The sequence below is a fragment of the Coregonus lavaretus genome, assembly GCF_964263955.1.
Source record: "Coregonus lavaretus genome assembly, chromosome: 26".
NCBI classification, from domain to species: domain Eukaryota; kingdom Metazoa; phylum Chordata; class Actinopteri; order Salmoniformes; family Salmonidae; genus Coregonus; species Coregonus lavaretus.
This window is the reverse complement of record NC_140013.1, coordinates 34,178,286-34,199,264: the sequence shown is the minus strand read 5'-3', so window position 1 is coordinate 34,199,264 and position 20,979 is coordinate 34,178,286. Positions and strand designations below refer to the sequence as shown.

Below are 20,979 nucleotides of genomic sequence, written 5' to 3'. Positions count from 1 at the left end.
AGCTGCCTTGAGATCATTGACAAGATCCTCCCATGTAGTTCTGGGCTGATTCCTCACCGTTCTCATGATCATTGCAACTCCACGAGGTGAGATCTTGCATGGAGCCCCAGGCCGAGGGAGATTGACAGTTATTTTGTGTTTCTTCCATTTGCGAATAATCGCACCAACTGTTGTCACCTTCTCACCAAGCTGCTTGGCGATGGTCTTGTAGCCCATTCCAGCCTTGTGTAGGTCTACAATCTTGTCCCTGACATCTTTGGAGAGCTCTTTGGTCTTGGCCATGGTAGAGAGTTTGGAATCTGATTGATTGATTGCTTCTGTGGACAGGTGTCTTTTATACAGGTAACAAGCTGAGATTAGGAGCACTCCCTTTAAGAGTGTGCTCCTAATCTCAGCTCGTTACCTGTATAAAAGATACCTGGGAGCCAGAAATCTTTCTGATTGAGAGGGGGTCAAATACTTATTTCCCTCATTAAAATGCAAATCAATTTATAACATTTTTGACATGTGTTTTTCTGGATTTTTTTGTTGGTATTCTGTCTCTCACTGTTCAAATCAACCTACCATTAAAATTATAGACTGATAATTTCTTTGTCAGTGGGCAAACGTACAAAATCAGCAGGGGATCAAATACTTTTTTCCCTCACTGTAGCAGAATAAAATAGAACAGAATTGTGCGAAGTGATGCGCATCTCGGGTCTGGAACCGTTATTCTCAGTTATAATTTGAAACTGGGCTCAATTTGGCGAGTTGAAAGACCGTGTTTTTTTTTTCATTCTCAGGGTTACAAACCAATATCGGTCTTTTTGATATACAGATGTTTTGATTTTGTTTTATTCTGCCGGTTCTTTGGAATTTTCCAAATGGATTAACGATTCCACATTGAACACTGCATGGGGATGAATTACGACCACGTCAAGGGAGGGGACAATTCGATGCCAAACAATTAGCTAAAGGCTAAACATCCTTCTGTAAATACCAGGGTTGTGTTCAATAGGGCACACTGTGAAAATCTAGGATGTTATTGTTGGACAAATTCCGGTAGTAAGTAACCTACCTCCCCGTTTAATTATTCAGATTGTAGCCTCCCTGTTTTTATTCACTTTGAAAACATTTTCTTCTTACTGAACATGACCCAGGGCATCTAACTATCATTCACTGCTGTGATGTAAAGGACTGTGTGGAGGGGCTCTCCTACTGTAGCCTATCTGAAGGCAGTAGTCTAAAACGTCTGAATGTGTGGAACTACTGCTGACTGGTCCAGACTCTCCCTGTCTGCAGCAACAGCCAAGAATGTTTCAGGCACTACGACACTGCTGAGTATTGAGAATGGGCCTCAGCCTGCACCGGTCTCCCAGAATCCACAGTATAGCATCTAAAGGAGAAAAATGACATGAAGGCCTTGCGTGTACAGTACAGTGAGAGAATTTACACCACATCACTTTATGTAGCCAAGAGATGTCTTGCCCAAAACCCATGTTTTCATAGTCTGAAGTGACTATGTAAATGTTGCTATACTAAAACGTCCTTGTCAGCGTGTAGTTTTTTTCTTTTTTTTCTCTCCATATATTAAGTAACAACAACAATGTGCAGTGGTTCTGCTGCCCTGTGTTCGGTTGCCATAGTGATGGGTGTTATTTTTCTTCCGAGATCCTGCAGTGGAAGCCTTGCCGTTAGACGTGCTGGAGGGAAGACCAGGGGAGCACAGGGAGAGGATGAATTGTATAACGGTCATTTTGACCTCACTTTTGTGGTTTAGCCAAATCCAAATGAAGGATCATCCTAACTGTGTAATATAGATATGGTTAAGTAATGTGAAATATGGTTATCTTGTCTCTCACTTAAGTCCAAGTCAGACTTAACCCAAGGTACCAATAAACGAATCAAAATATATAGCCGTAGCCTGATTGTATAGTAACCACCCCCACTATTCTTAGTTCAAAGTGTGATTGACGCACTGTCTGATTAGAAAACATGTTAACTACTGTATGTTCTCTTCCTGGTCACAGGTGCGCAGTGTTGGTGAGCAAGTGGACCACCACCGACTGCACCTTTTAGAACTGTAGAGGCAGTAACTGTCACTGCAGGACTTGTCTGAGAGGCTTGGCTGACCCTAGCTGTGTGCTGCAGTGTGCCTGCCCAGGGAGGGAGCCACCATGAGGCAGCTGAAGGGGAAGCCCAAGAAGGAGACGTCCAGGGACAAGAAGGAGCGTAAGGCGGCCATGCAGGAGGCCCGGTCGCAGGTGGCCACAGTGGTTCTACCCACGCTGGCTGTGGTGGTGCTGCTCATCGTAGTCTTTGTCTACGTGGCCACAATGCCCAGGGCCATAGAGTAGTGGCCGGTTCCACATCCCTCCCCTTGGCCCTAACCCCTCTGTTAGCATGTCTGTAGGGTCTCAATAGGTATAAGCAGTGTCAGGGTTCTCCAACCCTGTTCCTGGAGAGCTACCCTCCTGTGGGTCTTCACTCCAACCCTAGTTGTAACTAACCAGATTAATCTTATCAACTAGCTAATTATTAGAATCGGGTGTGCTAGATTAGGGTTGGAGTGAACCTACAGGACGGTAGCTCTCCAGTAACAGCGTTGGGGAACCCTGAGCAGTGTAGTAGTAAAGCTTCCACCAAATTGCTCCTATCTAATAGATCTGGGCCAAGGGGAAGGGTAGGGGTTGAATTGGGACCTGCTCTAGGATGGCCGGGCCCCACTGGGGATGTATGCCTCAGCCCTGCTACCATGGACTGGGTCCCAATTTACCCAGAGACTTGCTGCACCCAAAGGATGACCCCAACCCCCGACTCCCATCTTAATGTACTCATCCCTCATATAGCCGTTTTCTGGTCACTCATTCCATCCTCTCACCCCCACTCCACTCTGTCTGTGTGTGTTAGGTCCTCGGGGACCTGCCATTTGTCTTAATTGAAGCTTCCTGCCAAGTGCCGTTTTGCCACAAGATAATTGAGCTGCAAAACAATCAAATTGAATGGAGAAGTATTACAGTAGCTTCATAGGTGCCTTTTTGATGGATGAAGATGTGTGGCAACTAAGGCAGCCGTGTTGGCTCAAGGGCAGAACTTTAATCCGCTACATGTCTATCACTCATTCTGTAACGACAGTAGGATTCATGTTGGCTCTGGTGCTGTCTTAGAGTTTCAATTTCCTGTTTACCAAAGGACTTTCAGTTCACAGCTTGCCATGTTTGACCTGGGGATGTTTTAATCAGGCGACCGGTTGAAGAAGCATTTTCAAGTGTGACAAAATTAATCTACTAGCATTGTTGAGCAATGTGTTTTTAAGATTAAGGTTACATGACAAAGAGCATTTACCAGTTTTCAGGCCAGCATTCCAAGCTATGTCTGTAGAATGTATACATCCAAAAATGTGCGATTACAAAAAAAAAGAACGTATTTTCAAATGCCAGCAATTGGTCCTGTCTGTTCAAATAGTTGAATGCAACTCAGAATTTTGACCTGATTGAATGTGGTGTTTTTTGTACCAGACAGATTGTGAATGTCACATGGGAGAATATAATATATTCCATGTACAATCCAAGAGCCACACACTTTGTACCTTTTTAAGTTATTGACAACTTTCACTTTTTGGTTGCTCAGTATGACATCTGTGCAGATGCGAAAATATGTGCCTTATAACATTTGACAATGCCCCTTTTTCAGTTAATAAAGAGCTGAAAGACTTATCTGTTGCTCTAGTCCCATCAAACTCGATTCTGAACTTCGAAGCCAGTTCTACTGCTTTTCTTTCCTAATCAGGGACTGGTTTAGACCTGGGACACCAGGTGGGTGCAATTAATTTTCATGTAAAACAGAACCAGCAGGCTCCGGACCTCCTAGGGTAAGAGTTGAATACTCCTGCTCTAGTCTATTTGGTGGAATTGTGTACCTTTTACCCATGTGTCCCTACTGTCCCCTAGGTGTACTGTATGTCTGTGTTGTCCCTGTTGCCCAAAGTCTGACTTGCTTTGGATGAGGAATGGTTTTGAGAAACCCAAAGATGTGCGCTCTCCCTGGTCATCGCTCATTGTCTCTGTGGTGCTATGCAGAGCAGGATACATCCTTTCAGTGAGGCACAAGAGCTTGTACTTTTGAGATATCTGAAGCTATTCTAAACATGTTGGGATTGAATTTGATCGTAGCTAAATATGGAATAAGGAATAGGCCCAGCCTATTTTATACATATGAGAGGAGTGTTACTGTGTGAAGACTCAACTATGAGTTACTTGTTATCCAGCTGTAATTGACTGCATAGGGCTCATGTAAAACAGCCTCTGGAAAAGCCTTTGAAAACATGGCCCATTCATCATCATTAAAGACAGGCAAAATTGGCCTCCTGTCACAATCTATTAATTGGATTTTACTCTGCCCTGTAATATATAATCTGAGAGAGAGGGTGTAGGCAAAGATGAGAAAGGGAAAGAACGTAATCTCAGATTAAGTGCTCCTTAGAAGCTTCATAAAATGGAGCACTTTAAAGCAAGGGCAAAGAAATCTGTAATATACTGATATGGTAGTGAATCCTCTATTGTAGTATATTGCCGATTTTTAAAAAAAATATATATATATATATTTTTGTAATTATTATTATTTTTTTTTTTTAATGAGCGGCTATCTCCATAAATGTCAGAGCAGAGAAAAGGCTATTAACCCTATCAGTCCTGAGACCCCAACAAAAATTTGCTTTTTATTTATCTGACTTTCATTTATCTGCATGTCCAGCCCTTATATTTAGCCCCACAAAGTATTTTACCATTTTATTTTCAGGACAACCAGGGTTACAAGTAAAACACAAAACAATTTGACACAAACAGTTGCATTCATGAGTTTTATTGACTAATGTCAATAAAACAAATAAAAGTCAGCCAAAGCAAAAAGCTGATAAAAGTGGGCCTCATTGGGACCCCTGTGAAATAGAGAAGGTTAAGCCGAGACTCACCATACCCCCTTACCTTTCTTCCAACTCACAGCAGCAACATGAAGTTAGTCTGCTTCCTTCCTCTATCCACTATGTGGCAAAAATACCCAGCAGATCATTACCTTGGAGAAGAGCTGTAGTGTAACAAGATGTCTGTTTAATTCATCCAGCCTCTTCCCTATGCTCTAGTCCCCCCTCCTCTCTTCCTGGTGTCTCATTAAAAGTTGGAGAGAAACAGATGGTGCGGTGCAAGTCAAGCATGGCTGACTTCATATGTCGGCTTCTCTTATCTGTGTGTCCTCTCTCTCACTATCCCCATACTTGCTGGGTTAGAGGTGTGGTGGTTAGTGGTAAGAAGACCAGAGGTTGGGGTTAAGAGCTTGAGAAAAGTTATGAACAATAACTTTTTATTAGTTAAAAATGCATCACATCAAAAACATTTCAACACCATCTTGTTTTTTTTTTTACTGTGTTTAACACTGCGAATGTCCGTAGAATCATCCATACTGTATACAAACTTCATCTGAATAGTTTGAGATGTACAGTAAGACCTCCGATACAAACACGTTGAGAATGGAGGTCGTTCAGAACACTGAAATGTTCAAACCATTATGGACAATATTGCATATTTCCATGTATTTTCTCAGTCAACTGATCTCCCTTGAACTGGATATGGTCTTGACTCCCATCTTTTTCATGGACTCAGGAGGACAGCAGTTTATTAGTAAATGTTCAACAGCATCCTCCTTTTCTCCTCATTTGAGACCAAGCACAGGGACACTGAATAGTCATTGACTGAAAGTATTGGATAGAGGGGTTCAGTGAAGGTGGAGTGAAATGCAGGTGTGTCAGAGTGCCTTGTGGAGAGTTCAAATACACCCCAACTCTGTCAGCGCAGGGGGCAGGTATGACCGTGCTCTCATTATTGTGCAAGACAGAGTTTGCGGAAACTACGTTTGAGGAGTCTCAGGCTCCAGGATTTGTCATTGTAAGAAAATAAACAGTTATGTTCTTTTCCAACCCTGCTGATGTCTTTATATGCCACACCTGCGTTAAACCCTTTCCCACTACACTCAGCCTCCCAGTAACAACATCCAGTCAGACCCTCTCTTCACAGCACCTGAGGGCTAGATGGGATGCATCTTTTGTCAGATTTGACTTTCTGGAGCAGGTTCGAGAACTTACACAGCAGTTTAGAATAACTAACGTAGCAGGTTAGAATAGGTCAAGGTTAGGAAAAGGGTTAGGGTTAGCTAAAATTGAAGAAAAAAATCTACTTTTGACATTAATTTCACAAAAACTTTTGGCCATAACCGATCATGTGGGACCATTCTTCTATGGTATTATGGTGGTAAGCAAATATATTGTAATGACCTGGCTAGATCATAAATGAACAAATGTCCAGACAGAGGATTGAATTTACGGATTCCCGGTTTATTAACCAAACTCAACACAGGCTACTGTTTGGCTGTAGCCCACGCCAAATAAATCAAGGATAACCGTATAAAACAACCGTGACCATCTCTTGTTAAGTCCAGACGTAAGAGGGAGAACAATGGCTAAGCATGGTCTTAAACTTGCGATGCTCCACCCCCCTACCAACCCCCCCCCCCACCCCACCCACCCCCGAATATCGTATGCCAGCTGAGGTTATATGCTGCAACTGTGGTTGTGAATATGCACCCGAGTTCCCAGATTTCCCTGTTAGGGTAAAGGAGACGGAGGTGGCGAGAATAAGGCATGTCCAGCATGTCACCTTTCTGGAGGCGGTTAGAAGAGTGCAAGGAGCAAGTGGCGTTGAAGTTGAAGACGCAATGGTAATTGAGACTGGACCAGTGAATGTATCTTGGCAATCAAGTGATCCTGATATGTTACATGTGAAAAAGGTGGACTGTATAATTTATTGCAATGGTCATAAACTGCACAGCACAAACAAAGAAGAAATCAGAGAACATTTGAATTATTGTGAGTGCAGCAGAACACCTTTTGGGACTCAATGCTACAAGCGAGGCCTTGCAAGAAATCATGTCAAAGGATGTTCCGCCCTCACAGGCCCCTGAGCCTGTATAGGGATGTGACTTGAATTGTAATGTGTCTGAAGTTGTTTTTTATGTCTATTTTTGTATTTTGTAAATGATAAATTAATTAGGAATAATGAATAATGTAAATCATGCAAATATATATTTTTTTTGTAAGCAGTATATAAGAGAACTAATGGGACTGCCCTGGCAGAGCTCCCGACCGACGTGTACTATGGCTCCTGAGTGGTGCAACAGCCTAAGGCAATGCATCTCAGTGCTAGAGGCGTCACTTCAGACCCTGGTTCGATCCCGGGCTGTATCACATCCGGCCGTGATTGTGAGTCCCATAGGGCGGCGCACAATTGGCCCAGCGTCGTCCGGGTTAGGGGAGGGTTTGGCCGGGGTAGGCCGTTATTGTAAATAAGAATTTGTTCTTAACTGACTTGCCTAGTTAAATAAAGGTAAAAAAAAATTAAAAATAACTCTCTAGCTTGCTGATAATAAAGAATGATTCATTTAATATAAACTTCAGGTGTCCCTGGTGGTAATTTCTACGACACAGCCCCAGACCATTATTCCTCCTCCATCAAACTTTACAGTTGGCACTATGCATTTGGGCAGGTAGCGTTCTCCTGGCATCCGCCAAACCTAGATTCGTCCGTCGGACTGCCAGATGGTGAAGCGTGATTCATCACTCCAGAGAACGCATTTCCACTGCTCCAGAATCCAATGGCGGCGAGCTTTACACCACTCCAGCCGACACCTGGCAATGTGTATGGTGATCGTAGGCTTGTGTGCAGCTGCTCGGCCATGGAAACCTATTTCAGCTGCCGACGGAGGCAGTTTGGAACTTGGTAGTGAGTGTTGCAACCGAGTACAGACGATTTTTACGCGCCACACGCTTCAGCACTCGGTGGTCCTGTTCTGTGACCTTGTGTGGCCTACCACTTTGCTGCTGAGCCGTTGTTGCTCCTAGAGGTTTCCACTTCACAATAACCCACTTACAGTTGACCAGTGCAGCTCTAGCAGGGCAGAAATTTGACGAACTGACTTGTTGGAAAGGTGGCATCCTATTACACTGCCACGTTGAAAGTCACTGAGCTCTTCAGTAAGCCATTCTACTGCCAATGGTTGTCTATGGAGATTGCATGGCTGTGTGCTCGATTTTATACACCTGTCAGCAACGGGTGTGGCTGAAATAGCCAAATCCACTAATTTGAAGGAGTGTCCACATACTTTTGTATATATTGTGTATGTGCTTCAGTAATGTTGACTTCTTAGCGTTCATAGCAATGGTTATCAACTGTACTGCAGAAATGGAATGTAAATCACATAAAATACACTAAACAAAAATATAACCGCAACATGTAAAGTGTTGGTCCCATGTTTCATGAGCTGATGTAAAAGATTCCAGAAATGTTCCATATGCACAAAAAGCTTATTTCTCTCAAAAGTTGTGCACAAATGTATTTAAATTCCTCTTAGTGAGCATTTCTCCTTTGCCAAGATAATCCATCCACCTGACAGGTGTGGCATATCAGGAAGCTGATTAAACGGCATGATCATTTCACAGGTGCACCTTGTGCTGGGGACAATTAAAGGCCACTCTAAAATGTGCAATTCTGTCACACAACACAATGCCACAGATGTGTCAAGTTACGAGGGAGCTTGCAATTGCCATGCTGACTGCAGGAATGTCTACCAGAGCTGTTGCCAGAGAATTTAATGTTAATTTCTCTACCATAAGCCACCATTTTATTTTTTTGCATTTGGCAGTACATCCAACCGGCCTCACAACCACAGACCACATGTATGGTGTCATGTGGGCGAGCGGTTTGCTGATGTAAACGTTGTGAACAGAGTGCCCCATGGTAGCTATAGGGTTATAGTATAGGCAGGCATAAGCTACGGTCAATTAACACAATTGCATTTTATCAATGGCAATTTGAATGCACAGAGATACCGTGACGAGATCCTGAGGCCCATTGTCGTGCCATTCATCCACCACCATCACCTCATGTTTCAGCATGATAATGCACAGCCCCATGTCGCAAGGATCTGTATACATACAGTGGGGAAAAAAAGTATTTAGTCAGCCACCAATTGTGCAAGTTCTCCCACTTAAAAAGATGAGAGAGGCCTGTAATTTTCATCATAGGTACACGTCAACTATGACAGACAAATTGAGGAAAAGAAATCCAGAAAATCACATTGTAGGATTTTTAATGAATTTATTTGCAAATTATGGTGGAAAATAAGTATTTGGTCACCTACAAACAAGCAAGATTTCTGGCTCTCACAGACCTGTAACTTCTTCTTTAAGAGGCTCCTCTGTCCTCCACTCGTTACCTGTATTAATGGCACCTTTTTGAACTTGTTATCAGTATAAAAGACACCTGTCCACAATCTCAAACAGTCACACTCCAAACTCCACTATGGCCAAGACCAAAGAGCTGTCAAAGGACACCAGAAACAAAATTGTAGACCTGCACCAGGCTGGGAAGACTGAATCTGCAATAGGTAAGCAGCTTGGTTTGAAGAAATCAACTGTGGGAGCAATTATTAGGAAATGGAAGACATACAAGACCACTGATAATCTCCCTCGATCTGGGGCTCCACGCAAGATCTCACCCCGTGGGGTCAAAATGATCACAAAAACGGTGAGCAAAAATCCCAGAACCACACGGGGGGACCTAGTGAATGACCTGCAGAGAGCTGGGACCAAAGTAACAAAGCCTACCATCAGTAACACACTATGCCGCCAGGGACTCAAATCCTGCAGTGACAGACGTGTCCCCCTGCTTAAGCCAGTACATGTCCAGGCCTGTCTGAAGTTTGCTAGAGTGCATTTGGATGATCCAGAAGAGGATTGGGAGAATGTCATACGGTCAGATAAAACCAAAATAGAACTTTTTGGTAAAAAATAAACTCGTCGTGTTTGGAGGACAAAGAATGCTGAGTTGCATCCAAAGAACACCATACCTACTGTGAAGCATGGGGGTGGAAACATCATGCTTTGGGGCTGTTTTTCTGCAAAGGGACCAGGATGACTGATCCGTGTAAAGGAAAGAATGAATGGGGCCATGTATCGTGAGATTTTGAGTGAAAACCTCCTTCCATCAGCAAGGGCATTGAAGATGAAACGTGGCTGGGTCTTTCAGCATGACAATGATCCCAAACACACTGCCCGGGCAACGAAGGAGTGGCTTCGTAAGAAGCATTTCAAGGTCCTGGAGTGGCCTAGCCAGTCTCCAGATCTCAACCCCATAGAAAATCTTTGGAGGGAGTTGAAAGTCCATGTTGCCCAGCGACAGCCCCAAAACATCACTGCTCTAGAGGAGATCTGCAAGGAGGAATGGGCCAAAATTCCAGAAACAGTGTGTGAAAACCTTGTGAAGACTTACAGAAAACGTTTGACCTGTGTCATTGCCAACAAAGGGTATATAACAAAGTATTGAGAAACTTTTGTTATTGACCAAATACTTATTTTCCACCATAATTTGCAAATAAATTCATTAAAAATCCTACAATGTGATTTTCTGGATTTTTATTTCTCATTTTGTCTGTCATAGTTGACGTGTACCTATGATGAAAATTACAGGCCTCTCTCATCTTTTTAAGTGGGAGAACTTGCACAATTGGTGGCTGACTAAATACTTTTTTTTCCCACTGTATTTAAAATTCCTGGAAGCTGTTCCTGGAATCAATTCCTGGAAGCTGAAAATGTCCCAGTTTTCCATGGCCTGCATACTCACAAGACATGTCACCCATTGAGCATGTTTGGGATGCTCTGGATCGACGTGTACGACAGCGTGTTCCAGTTCCCGCCAATATCCAGCAACTTCGCACAGCCATTGAAGAGGAGTGGTACAACATTCCACAGGCCACAATCAACAGCCCAATCAACTCTATGCAAAGGAGATGCATGATGCAAAGGATGGTCACACCAGATACTGACTTTTCTGATCCACGCCCCTACCTTTTTTTAAGGTATCTGTGACCAACAGATGCATATCTGTATTCCCAGTCATGTGAAATCCACAGATTAGGGCCTAATGAATTTTATTTAAATTGACTAATCTCCTTTATATGAACTGTAACTCAGTCAAATCTTTGAAATTGTTGCATGTTGAGTTTATATTTTTGTTCAGTATAGATGCTGTGGTGGCAGCTGCAGAGAAGTACTTGGGTGTATGAGATTTAACTTCAGAAGAGTTACAGGGTGTGTTGAGTGGTAGTGTCCCGTCTTCCCAGGCCATTGGCCTGTTGTAGGAGCCCATAGGTTAAAAGTAGTTGAATGGGGTGGTGGATTTTACTGAGTGTAGGGCAGTGGTGTAAAGTACTTAAGTAGTACTTTCAAGTTTTGTTACTTAAGTCGTTTTTTTGGGTACTGTACTTTACTTTACTATTTCTATTTTTGACAACTTTTACTTTTACTTCACTGCATTCCTAAAGAAAATTAAGTACTTTTTACTCCATACATTTTTCCTGACACCCAAAAGTACTCAGTACATTTTGAATGGTTAGCAGGACAGGAAAATTATCTAATTCACACACTTATCAAGAGAACATCCCTTGTCATCCCTACTGCCTCTGATCTGGCGGACTCACTAAACACATGCTTCGTTTGTAAATGATGTGGGAGTGTTGGAGCGTGCTCCTGGCTAACCGTAAAAATAAAAAAAAACTAGAAAATGGTGCCATCTGGTTTGCTTAATATAAGGAATTTGAAATGATTTATACTTTTCCTTTTGATACTTAAGTATATTTTAGCAATTACATTTACTTTTGATACTTACGTATATTTAAAACCAAATACTTTTAGACTTTTACTCAAGTAGGATTTTACTGGGTGACTCATTTTTCCCTTAGTCATTTTCTGGTATCTTTAATTTTACTCAAGTATGACAATTGGGTTCTTTTTCCACTACCGGTGTAGGGTTAGTCAGAAGGATGATTTTCTTAACCCTTTCATATTTTGTTTAACAAAGTGTAATGGATTTACACTCCAGTCCAGTTTGTGGCGGTAATGAACCTTTTGTTTGCCAACCGCCATTTTAGAAATGACAGAATAAGTCTTATTTTCGTGGACAGATTTGGGGCAGAGTAAAGCAATGGAGTAATGCAAACGATACTGTAATCCCTCTCGCTTCGCCGCTTCCTCTCTACTGAAACATATTATTCATATTTACCATATTGGATAATTATTTTGGTTAATTGCTGCAAAATATATTTTACGATACTGTTATTTTCCTGGAAAAGATAGGTAAGCGTTTGCTAACTATTAATTGTTCACCTCTTTTGGGCGGTGGTTTATTTGAGTTCTGTGAAGGTGTCCAGCAAGCTAACAAGGCCTTGGCTTTAACAAGCTAGCAAACGTTAGCCCTGCTAGCTAGCTATTTGCTAAACTAAGCTTATGAACCTTGATACTAGGTTTTATGTTTTTTAAATGTTGGTATTTCTAACGCTAAAGCAATTATTTAGCTGGATGTAAAAGTTCAACATTGTGACAATCCAGTCAACTTTAGTTTGCTAAAGCCAGAGACTTAATTCAATAAACACCGCCGTCCAACCAGCTTCAACTCACAACATTTTAGCTTGCTTTACCACATATTTAATTTTGGCTTTACTAGTTCACTAGCTAGCCTTCCCCCGATATAAACGTATGATTCACTTGTTTCCGGGTATTTTATATTTCAGACCTCATGGTTGTCTGCATTGAAATGAATGGTTAAGTTTTTCTGATGCAGTTACAACATCTTTAGGTACCATCTGAAATACACTTTAGATTGCCCGAAGATACCAACCCTACCGTTACGCTTGTTTACACTGAGCAGCAGCGTAAACAATCTTAACGGTAGGGTTTTTATCATCTTGCTAACTGTTTAGAGTCCTTTAGAGGTTTTAGCTAGATGGGAGTAACTATTGCAGCAGGACAGCATTTGCAAATATACATGTTAGAAAATGGAAAGTTTATGTTCCCTACAAGTTGCTAGTGTCTATCTGTAAAAAGCAGCTGAAATAATATGATTGGGTTTTAGATTAAAATGTTTAACTGAAATCCTGTTTTTATCTTATCTATTTTTCCCTTTTTCTCAGGAGAATGGCTGCTGCTGAGGTGAACAGTAGTTCTGCTCCGGTGATGGAGGAAAAGGAGCCTATGGAAGTCACCGCCGAAAGCGAGCACACAGAGAACTACCAGACACTCATCGATGCCGGACTGCCGCAGAAAGTGTCTGAGAGTCTCGACAAAATATTCTCAACCGGTGGGGCATCCGTCATACAATGGCTGAGTCTAATCTATTTTCCAAAGAAGCGTGGTGTTGCTCGAGGATCCATGAAGTGAATAAAGGCCAGGTTGTAATAGTACGAATCTGTCTTGTACCCACAGGGTTGCTGGCGTACGCTGACCTAGACGAGAGGGCCATCGATGCTCTGCGGGCGTTCAATGAAGAAGGAGCGTTGTCTATACTGTCGCAGTTCAAAGAAAGTGACCTGACCCATGTCCAGGTGAGTTACAGTGGGAGCAGAATGAAAGAGAATGAATGGAAGTCAGTTTAGATGATGATTGCATTAGAAAGAGTCTTCAGAAGTTGACATTGAGGGGTCTATAATTTTTCCTCTGCTCATAACACCAATACATGAATCAACTCTGCTGTGGTTTGCTTTCCAGAACAAAAGTGCTTTTATTTGTGCAGCTATGAAGACGTACAGACAGAGGGAAAAGCAAGGAAGGAAAGTACAAGAATCCACTAAGGGTCCTGCCGAGTCCAAGATCAAGGTAAAATGCAGCTTTTTGAAAGTGAATTCAGTAGCGTCAATAGAACCTGCTGTGTGTGTGAACCTGCTCAGGTTGTGTAGTTCTGTAGTGGTTATGCTGATGTCGACGTGTTCCCCAGGCTCTGCTGGAGAGGACAGGATACACCCTGGACGTCACCACCGGACAGAGGAAATACGGAGGGCCCCCACCAGAGGAAGTGTTTAAAGGAGCACAGCCTGGGATTGGAACTGAGGTAAAGCTGCTGGAGATGCTCCATTTTCAAGTAACAATATTTGAAAGGGTCATGGTCATCGTCGGCAAAGCCGTTATCTGATATAGAGCAGAGAGATGAGTTTGCAAGTCTGTGTCCCCAAGAATGTCAGTAGAAAAGTATATAGCAACACCCAGCATTCTTCCCCGATCACACTGTGGAACCCTCATTCAGTCTGTTGTCTGCCTTTAGGTGTTTGTGGGAAAGATCCCCAGAGACCTGTATGAAGACGAGCTGGTGCCTCTGTTTGAGAAGGCGGGCCCAATCTGGGACCTGAGGTTAATGATGGACCCACTGTCGGGTCAGAACCGGGGCTACGCCTTCATTAACTTCTGCAGCAAGGATGCAGCAGCTGAGGCGGTGAAACTTGTAAGTCCCTGCAGTCAGACATGGTCTTAGTTTACCTTCTACGAACCAAGGGTCTGGTTTCCCAGACCCAGATTAAGCCTTGTCCTACTCTTGAAAATCACTTTCAATAGGGAATCTTCATTAAGTGTGCTTTTTAGTCAAGGGCCAGGTTTAATCTGTGTCTCGGAAACCGACCCAAGATGTGATACATATTTCATTTTGGAGCGGTCGTCGGACTGCCTCCAGCTACCTTATCAACCCTACAAAGCCATCTTTCCTCTATTCTGGTTTTCAGTGTGACAACTATGAAATCCGGTCTAGGAAATACCTTGGAGTGTGCATATCTGTAGCAAACAACCGCCTGTTTGTCGGATCAATCCCAAAGAACAAGACCAGGGAGAGCATATTGGAGGACTTCAGCAAAGTCACAGGTCAGTGAAAGTGCAGACACCCCAATTTGGTTTACATTGTTTTATGTTCTGTGGGTTATCATTTGTCAGATATTAGTCATGTCACTCGTTCTTGTTCCTCCAGAGGGGCTTCAGGAAGTGATCCTCTACCACCAGCCGGATGACAAGGAGATTAACCGTGGCTTCTGTTTCCTGGAGTATGAGGACCACAAGTCTGCAGCCCAGGCCCGCCGCTGCCTCATGAGTGGCAAGGTGATGGTGTGGGGGAACCCGGTCACTGTGGAGTGGGCCAACCCGGTCACTGAGCGCGACACGGATGTCATTGCCAATGTGAGTACTCTCTCTCACTTTCTCTGTCAATTTTACAACAACACATGAACGACCCCCCCTCTGTATTCCACTTCTGTTTACTTTTATTCAACTTTAACTTTTATTTATACTTTTCTAAACTGAGTTGAACTTTGTCTGTGTGAGTCAGCAGGCGAAGGTCTTGTTTGTCAGGAAGCTGGCCAACTCAGTCACAGAGGAGCTACTAGTGAAGACCTTCTCTGCCTTTGGCAAACTGGAGCGGGTGTATAAGCTCAAAGACTACGCCTTTGTCCACTTTGAGGACAGGGACGCAGCTGTGAAGGTGGGTTACCCTCAGTAAAACATACTCGTTGTTTTTTTTTTACCATGCTTCGGATGTCTGATAACATTTTTGCTGCTTTTCTCAGGCAATGGCAGAAATGAATGGGAAGGAGCTGGGGGGAGAGGAGATTGAAATAAGAATAGCAAAGAAGAAGAAGGCGCGGAAGACTCAGCGCCAGACCACCAGAAACCCAGGGTGAGGCCACAGAGAGACTGGGATTGACTGAAATCTGTTATCTGATTTAGTAGATTTCCCATCATGGGATTACATTGAAAGTTATGTTTTTCCTGTTTTTCAGCAGGAATGATGACGATTACAACTACCAACGGCCACGCGTGCCTCCACCAGATAGGGGCAGGGGCCGTGGTGGCCGAGGGGGCGGGGGCTACGCTGCATACCCCCCAGACTACCACAGCTACGATGACCACTACGGCTATGACTATCACGACCCCTGCAGGGGTTACGAGGACCCCTACTACGGTTACGAGGACCCCTACTACGGTTACGAGGACCCCTACTACGGTTACGAGGACCCCTACTACGGTTACGATGACGTGTACAGCATGAAGGGCCGTGGCAGCAGGCCCAGCAGGGGAGGCCCGCCCCCACCCAGGGCCCGTAGAGCACCACCCACCCAGGGCCGAGGGGGCTATGCGCAGAGGGGGCCACCCATCAGAGGGCCCAGGGGTAGCAGAGGAGGGGGCCATGGGGGACTCTTCCAGCCACAGAGGGCCCACAGTACCCGAGGAGCCAGGAGGAACCACGGAGGCAATGTGGGTGGGAAGAGAAAGGCAGACGTCTTCAACCAGCCTGATTCAAAGCGCCGGCAGACCAACAAGCAGAACTGGGGGTCCCAGCCCATCGCCCAGCAGGAAGGTGGCGACTATTCCGATAACTATGGTTAAGGTAATGACACCCTGGAGTTTTCGCAGGATTCTTATGGGCGTCGCTGGAAGTAGACACATGAAAAAGGTATTTGACAAAGTAAAAAAATAAAAAATTGGCTGCAATTTTTGAATATCTTTTTATTCGTCATCCCTCACGAAAAAAATTATGAATTGGCTGGAATTGCATTTTGGGCTGGAGATGTGAATGTAACTGTTTTGCTGAATAATTTCTTGCAGTTACATGGGACATACGTTTTAACACACATGTCTAGCGTTTTGTAGAGGTAGATATATATATATTTTTTACTGATATTATAACTTCCTGTGTTTTCTTTGGGAAGCCATAGCAGTTTGTTCTCTGTTTGTATTTATAACTTTTACTTTTCAATTAAACTCAGTTGAGCATCATTCAATTGCCAGTCTATTCCTAACCCTACCTAAAATATCACATTTGGAACACTATTTTCTCTACTTTTTGCTCAAGGAATAAATCAAGAGACCAAATGAAATTGTAAAATACCTAAATACTTTATGACAGAGCACACAAACAATGTATGAATGACTGAATATTTGTTTATTATTTTAACCCTTTTTATTTTCCAGGAAATGTCTCCCTCTTACAGTGCATTCGGAAAGTTTTCAGACCCCTCAACATTTTCCACATTTTGTTAAGTTACAGCCTTATTCTAAAATGGATTCAATTGTTTTTCCCCCTCATCAATATACACACAATACCCCATAATGACAAAGCAAAAACAGGTTTTTAGACATTTTTGCACATTTATTATATATAAAAAACTGATAGTACATTTACATAAGTATTCAGACCCTTTACTCAGTACTTTGTTGAGGCAGCGATTACAGCCTTGAGTCTACTTGGGTATGACGCTATAAGCTTGGCACACCTGTATTTGGGGAGTTTCTCCCATTGTTCTCTGCAGATCCTCTCAAGCTCTGTCAGGTTGGATGGGGAGTGTCGCTGCACAGCTATTTTCAGGTCTCTCCAGAGATTTTCAATCGGGTTCAAGTCCGGGCTCTGGCTGGGCCTCTCAAGGACATTCAGAGACTCGTCCCGAAGCCACTCCTGCGTTGTCTTGGCTGTGTGCTTAGGGTCGTTGTCCTGTTGGAAGGTGAACATTTGCCCCAGTCTGAGGTCCTGACCGCTCTGGAGCAGGTTTTCATCAAGAATCTCTCTGTACTTAGCTCCGTTCATCTTTCCCTCGATCCTGACTAGTCTCCCAGTCCCTCCTGCTGAAAAACATCCCCACAGTATGATGCTGCCACCACCATGCTTCACCGTAGGGATGGTGCCAGGTTTCCTCCAGACATGATGCTTGGCATTCAGGCCAAAGAGTTCAATCTTGGTTTCATCAGACCAGAGAGTCTTGTTTCTCATGGTCTGAGAGTCCTTCAGGTGCCTTTTGGCAAACTCCAAGCGGGCTGTCATGTGTTTTTTACTGAGGGGTGGCTTCCGTCTGGCCACTCTACCATAAATGCCTGATTGGTGGAGTGCTGCAGAGATGGTTGCCCTTCTGGAAGGTTCTCCCATCTCCACAGAGGAACTCTGGAGCTCTGTAAGAGTGACCATCAGGTTCTTGATCACCTCCCTGACCGAGGCCCTTCTCCCCTGATTGCTCAGTTTGGCCGGGCGGCCTGCTCTAGGAAGAGTATTTTTAAGAATGATGGAGGCCACTGTGTTCTTGGGGACCTTCAATGCTGCAGACATTTTTTGTTACCCTTCCCCAGATCTGTGCCTCGACACAATCCTGTCTCGGAGCTGTACGGACAATTCCTTCGACCTCATGGAAACAGGATGCACCTGAGCTCAATTTCGAGTCTCATAGCAAAGGGTCTGAATACTTATGTAAATAAGGTATTTCTGTTTTTTATTTTTAATACATTTGCCAAAATTTCTATTAACCTGTTTTCGCTTTGTCATTATGGGGTATTGTGTGTAGATTGAGGAACATTTTTTATTTAATCCATTTTAGAATAAGGCTGTAATGTAACAAAATGTGGAAAAAGTCAAGGGGTCCGAATACTTTCCGAATGCACTGTATGATAATCTGGTAAAAGATAATGAAATGAACACAATAGGAGCATGTTTGTACAACAATGCAGATTTTTCTACCTCATACTTTTACATTAGACTCAACAGGAAGACCAGAGCAACCGAGAATTCAAATACATTCCCCTTCCCTGAAGGACCTGGATCAGTTGCAACTCACCTCCACTCAAACACCATGAGGCCCAATTACACAGTGATTTGTTATTACAGACCAAGAACCTCTAAAGGGTTAAAGTTCTTCACAAATGATCAGAAGTAATGTCTATGCTGCTTTAGCAATGACCCCCCTCAAGCCCTACAGTCTTTCCATAGAGAAATGCTAAGAGCAACGCCTTTGGTCCCATGACATCACCATGTTTGTTTGTTTTGTCCTTCTATTCCAATTTACACAGGTGGTGAAGTGAGAGCAGCAGCGCTTGAGTGAGGAACAAACTCACCCTGAACTTTGTACCTTTTATAAAATGGTGAGCTATTACTAGTCGTTTGTAGGCCAAACCGTGCTGACTACAGATGATTTCGTGAGAAGACCAATTTCCGAGATGTCTCCTGGTCTGACAAACACTGCTGTAGCTCTGCGCCACCTTCCACTGCGGATGCACTGGATTGAGACGCGACCCATGCCCCCCAAAAAAAGTATCTAGTTTAAACGGATGGATTTTAATGGTAATTTTGTTGTTTATTTGATTATTATGCTAATTGCACAGTGCGGACTGCAGAAGCAACTCACCCAACTTCTCAACTTTTCCAGAGCAGGCTTTAAACTGCAATTTCATTGCCTTTGCCAAGTCAATTTGCTTGCCTTGCATATGCCATTCAATGTGTGTTTTCTCAACTATTATGATAAAGATTTTTGAGATATGTCAGCTAAAATAACCAGTGATCATGCTCCACATCTCTGGCCTTCTTTTTTACCTGCAAGTCAAGAACAACAATAAAACATTCCCGTGAAGGGTTTACAAACTGTAGGCCTACTTCCTTGCCAGAAACTAACTTTGATATTAGTCTCTCTAGACTAATCTCTTGTGGACAAATGAAATGGTGAGAATCTGTCAAGGCGCACATAGAATTATGTGATTATGAGCAGCAAACGTTCCTGGTTTTGGATTTCGTCATTGATTATTTGGACGAATCAGGATTGGGCGACGGCAGTGCGTGAACTGGTACAGTGATTTTTTTCAAGCATGTGCGGATGATCAACGGTTTCCATTAGATTCCACATCCACAAAGTCAACTGTATTTCGTTAGAATTCATATAAACAAAAATTTGCTAATCTGTGATGTTGTATTGGCCTATAGCCTAGCTATATTGATATGTTCATAATGATAATGTAGTTCTTATATAATTATATTTTCCTTATTTTAATGAGACCATGATACTGTATTATAAAACATATAGATCTGCATAAAGGAGAATACATCATTTGGGCTCCCGAGTGGCGCAGCGGTCTAAGGCACTGCATCTCAGTACTAGAGGCGTCATTACAGACCCTGGTTCGATCCCGGGCTGTATGACATCCGGCCGTGATCGGGAGTCCCATAGGGCGGCGCACAATTGGCCCTGCGTCGTCCGGGTTAGGCCGTCATTGTAATTAAGAATTTGTTCTTAACTAACTTCCCTAGTTAAATAAAATAACCTAGTTGAAATTTAAAATGGGATTATTGTTAGGGACGTCAAGGATCCCGGATAGCACTGACAATACCACAACAGCTTTTACTCTTCTCTGAACAGCTGATTTATCAGCAAAAAAGTAAACATTACTTTAAACTAGTGAGTCCTGTCTTGAGTTGTTGGCACCAGCCAGATGTCATAGTGTGTAGTGGTCAACAGAGGGTGCCAGAAAACACGTTTTTACCTCACAACATCCTCAAGGCCTATACACAAAAAGTGCGCACCCCTGGGTAAAGCTTGGTTCTCTGCTAGAGAAACCAACCAAAAAGTACAACACAACAGGGATTTCTCTGACTTTGCTTTCTCATGTCTGTGAATTGTCCTCCCCTCAAAGGGTGTTCAGGGGATAGGTCTGCTTCCTTCCTCTATCCACTATGTGGCAAAAATACCCAGCAGACCAATACCTTGGAGAAGAGCTGTAGTGTAACAAGATGTCTGTTTAATTCATCCAGCCTCTTCCCTATGCTTCCCCCTCCTCTCTTCCTGGTGTTTCATTAAAAGTTGGAGGGGGACTGATGGGGCTGTGCAAGTCAAGCATGGCTGATGTATGTTGGCTTCTCTATCTGAGTGTACCGTTTGGTGTACATCTTAGGCTGCTTTTAGACAGGCAGCCCAATTCTGATATTTGTTTTAACTAAATTGGTCTTTTGACCAGTCAGATCAGCCACTCTTCTCCCTCTCTCTCTCCTGCTAATGGTCCACCCTTCAGGGGAGTGTGTATTCCTAATGGTCCACCCTTCAGGGGAGTGTGTACTCCTAATGGTCCACCCTTCAGGGGAGTGTGTACTCCTAATGGTCCACCCTTCAGGGGAGTGTGTATTCCTAATGGTCCACCCTTCAGGGGAGTGTGTATTCCTAATGGTCCACCCTTCAGGGGAGTGTGTATTCCTAATGGTCCACCCTTCAGGGGAGTGTGTATTCCTAATGGTCCACCCTTCAGGGGAGTGTGTATTCCTAATGGTCCACCCTTCAGGGGAGTGTGTACTC

At 43.4% G+C, this 20,979-nt stretch overlaps 2 protein-coding genes across 8 annotated transcripts; both read left to right on the top strand.

Annotated features, from left to right (window-relative positions):
• The first annotated feature begins 2,071 nt into the window (after positions 1 to 2,071).
• On the top strand, positions 2,072 to 2,422 carry LOC311102171 (single-pass membrane and coiled-coil domain-containing protein 4-like). Its single transcript, XM_084143416.1, has one exon. The coding sequence runs from the start codon at positions 2,157 to 2,159 to the stop codon at positions 2,334 to 2,336; it is 180 nt and encodes a 59-aa protein (XP_083999542.1). The 5' UTR covers positions 2,072 to 2,156; the 3' UTR covers positions 2,337 to 2,422.
• A 9,614-nt stretch (positions 2,423 to 12,036) lies between these two features.
• Positions 12,037 to 19,284, top strand: LOC311102167 (heterogeneous nuclear ribonucleoprotein R-like). 7 transcript variants are annotated; one of them, XM_084143409.1, is made up of 12 exons: positions 12,037 to 12,214; positions 13,048 to 13,214; positions 13,340 to 13,458; positions 13,622 to 13,729; positions 13,848 to 13,961; positions 14,172 to 14,348; positions 14,623 to 14,758; positions 14,862 to 15,067; positions 15,216 to 15,368; positions 15,454 to 15,563; positions 15,667 to 16,274; positions 18,716 to 19,284. In XM_084143409.1, the coding sequence occupies exons 2-11, from the start codon at positions 13,052 to 13,054 to the stop codon at positions 16,271 to 16,273; spliced, it is 1,893 nt and encodes a 630-aa protein (XP_083999535.1). In that variant the 5' UTR covers positions 12,037 to 12,214; positions 13,048 to 13,051; the 3' UTR covers position 16,274; positions 18,716 to 19,284. The 7 variants fall into 7 exon arrangements, 3 of the variants coding, with proteins under 3 accessions (XP_083999535.1, XP_083999537.1, XP_083999536.1); XM_084143411.1 differs by having other exon boundaries at positions 12,038 to 12,214; positions 13,647 to 13,729; XR_014609975.1 differs by having other exon boundaries at positions 12,039 to 12,214; positions 15,667 to 16,340.
• Positions 19,285 to 20,979: the final 1,695 nt, after the last annotated feature.

What these genes read in the sequence shown, in the direction of transcription:
- LOC311102171 (XM_084143416.1), top strand. Translation starts at nt 2,157, where the DNA reads ATGAGGCAGCTGAAGGGGAAGCCCAAGAAGGAGACGTCCAGGGACAAG.
- LOC311102167 (XM_084143409.1), top strand. Translation starts at nt 13,052, where the DNA reads ATGGCTGCTGCTGAGGTGAACAGTAGTTCTGCTCCGGTGATGGAGGAA. An exon ending in CGACAAAATATTCTCAACCG is followed by an intron (nt 13,215 to 13,339) that starts GTGGGGCATCCG and finishes TTGTACCCACAG; the next exon opens with GGTTGCTGGCGTACGCTGAC. An exon ending in CAGCTGAGGCGGTGAAACTT is followed by an intron (nt 14,349 to 14,622) that starts GTAAGTCCCTGC and finishes TCTGGTTTTCAG; the next exon opens with TGTGACAACTATGAAATCCG.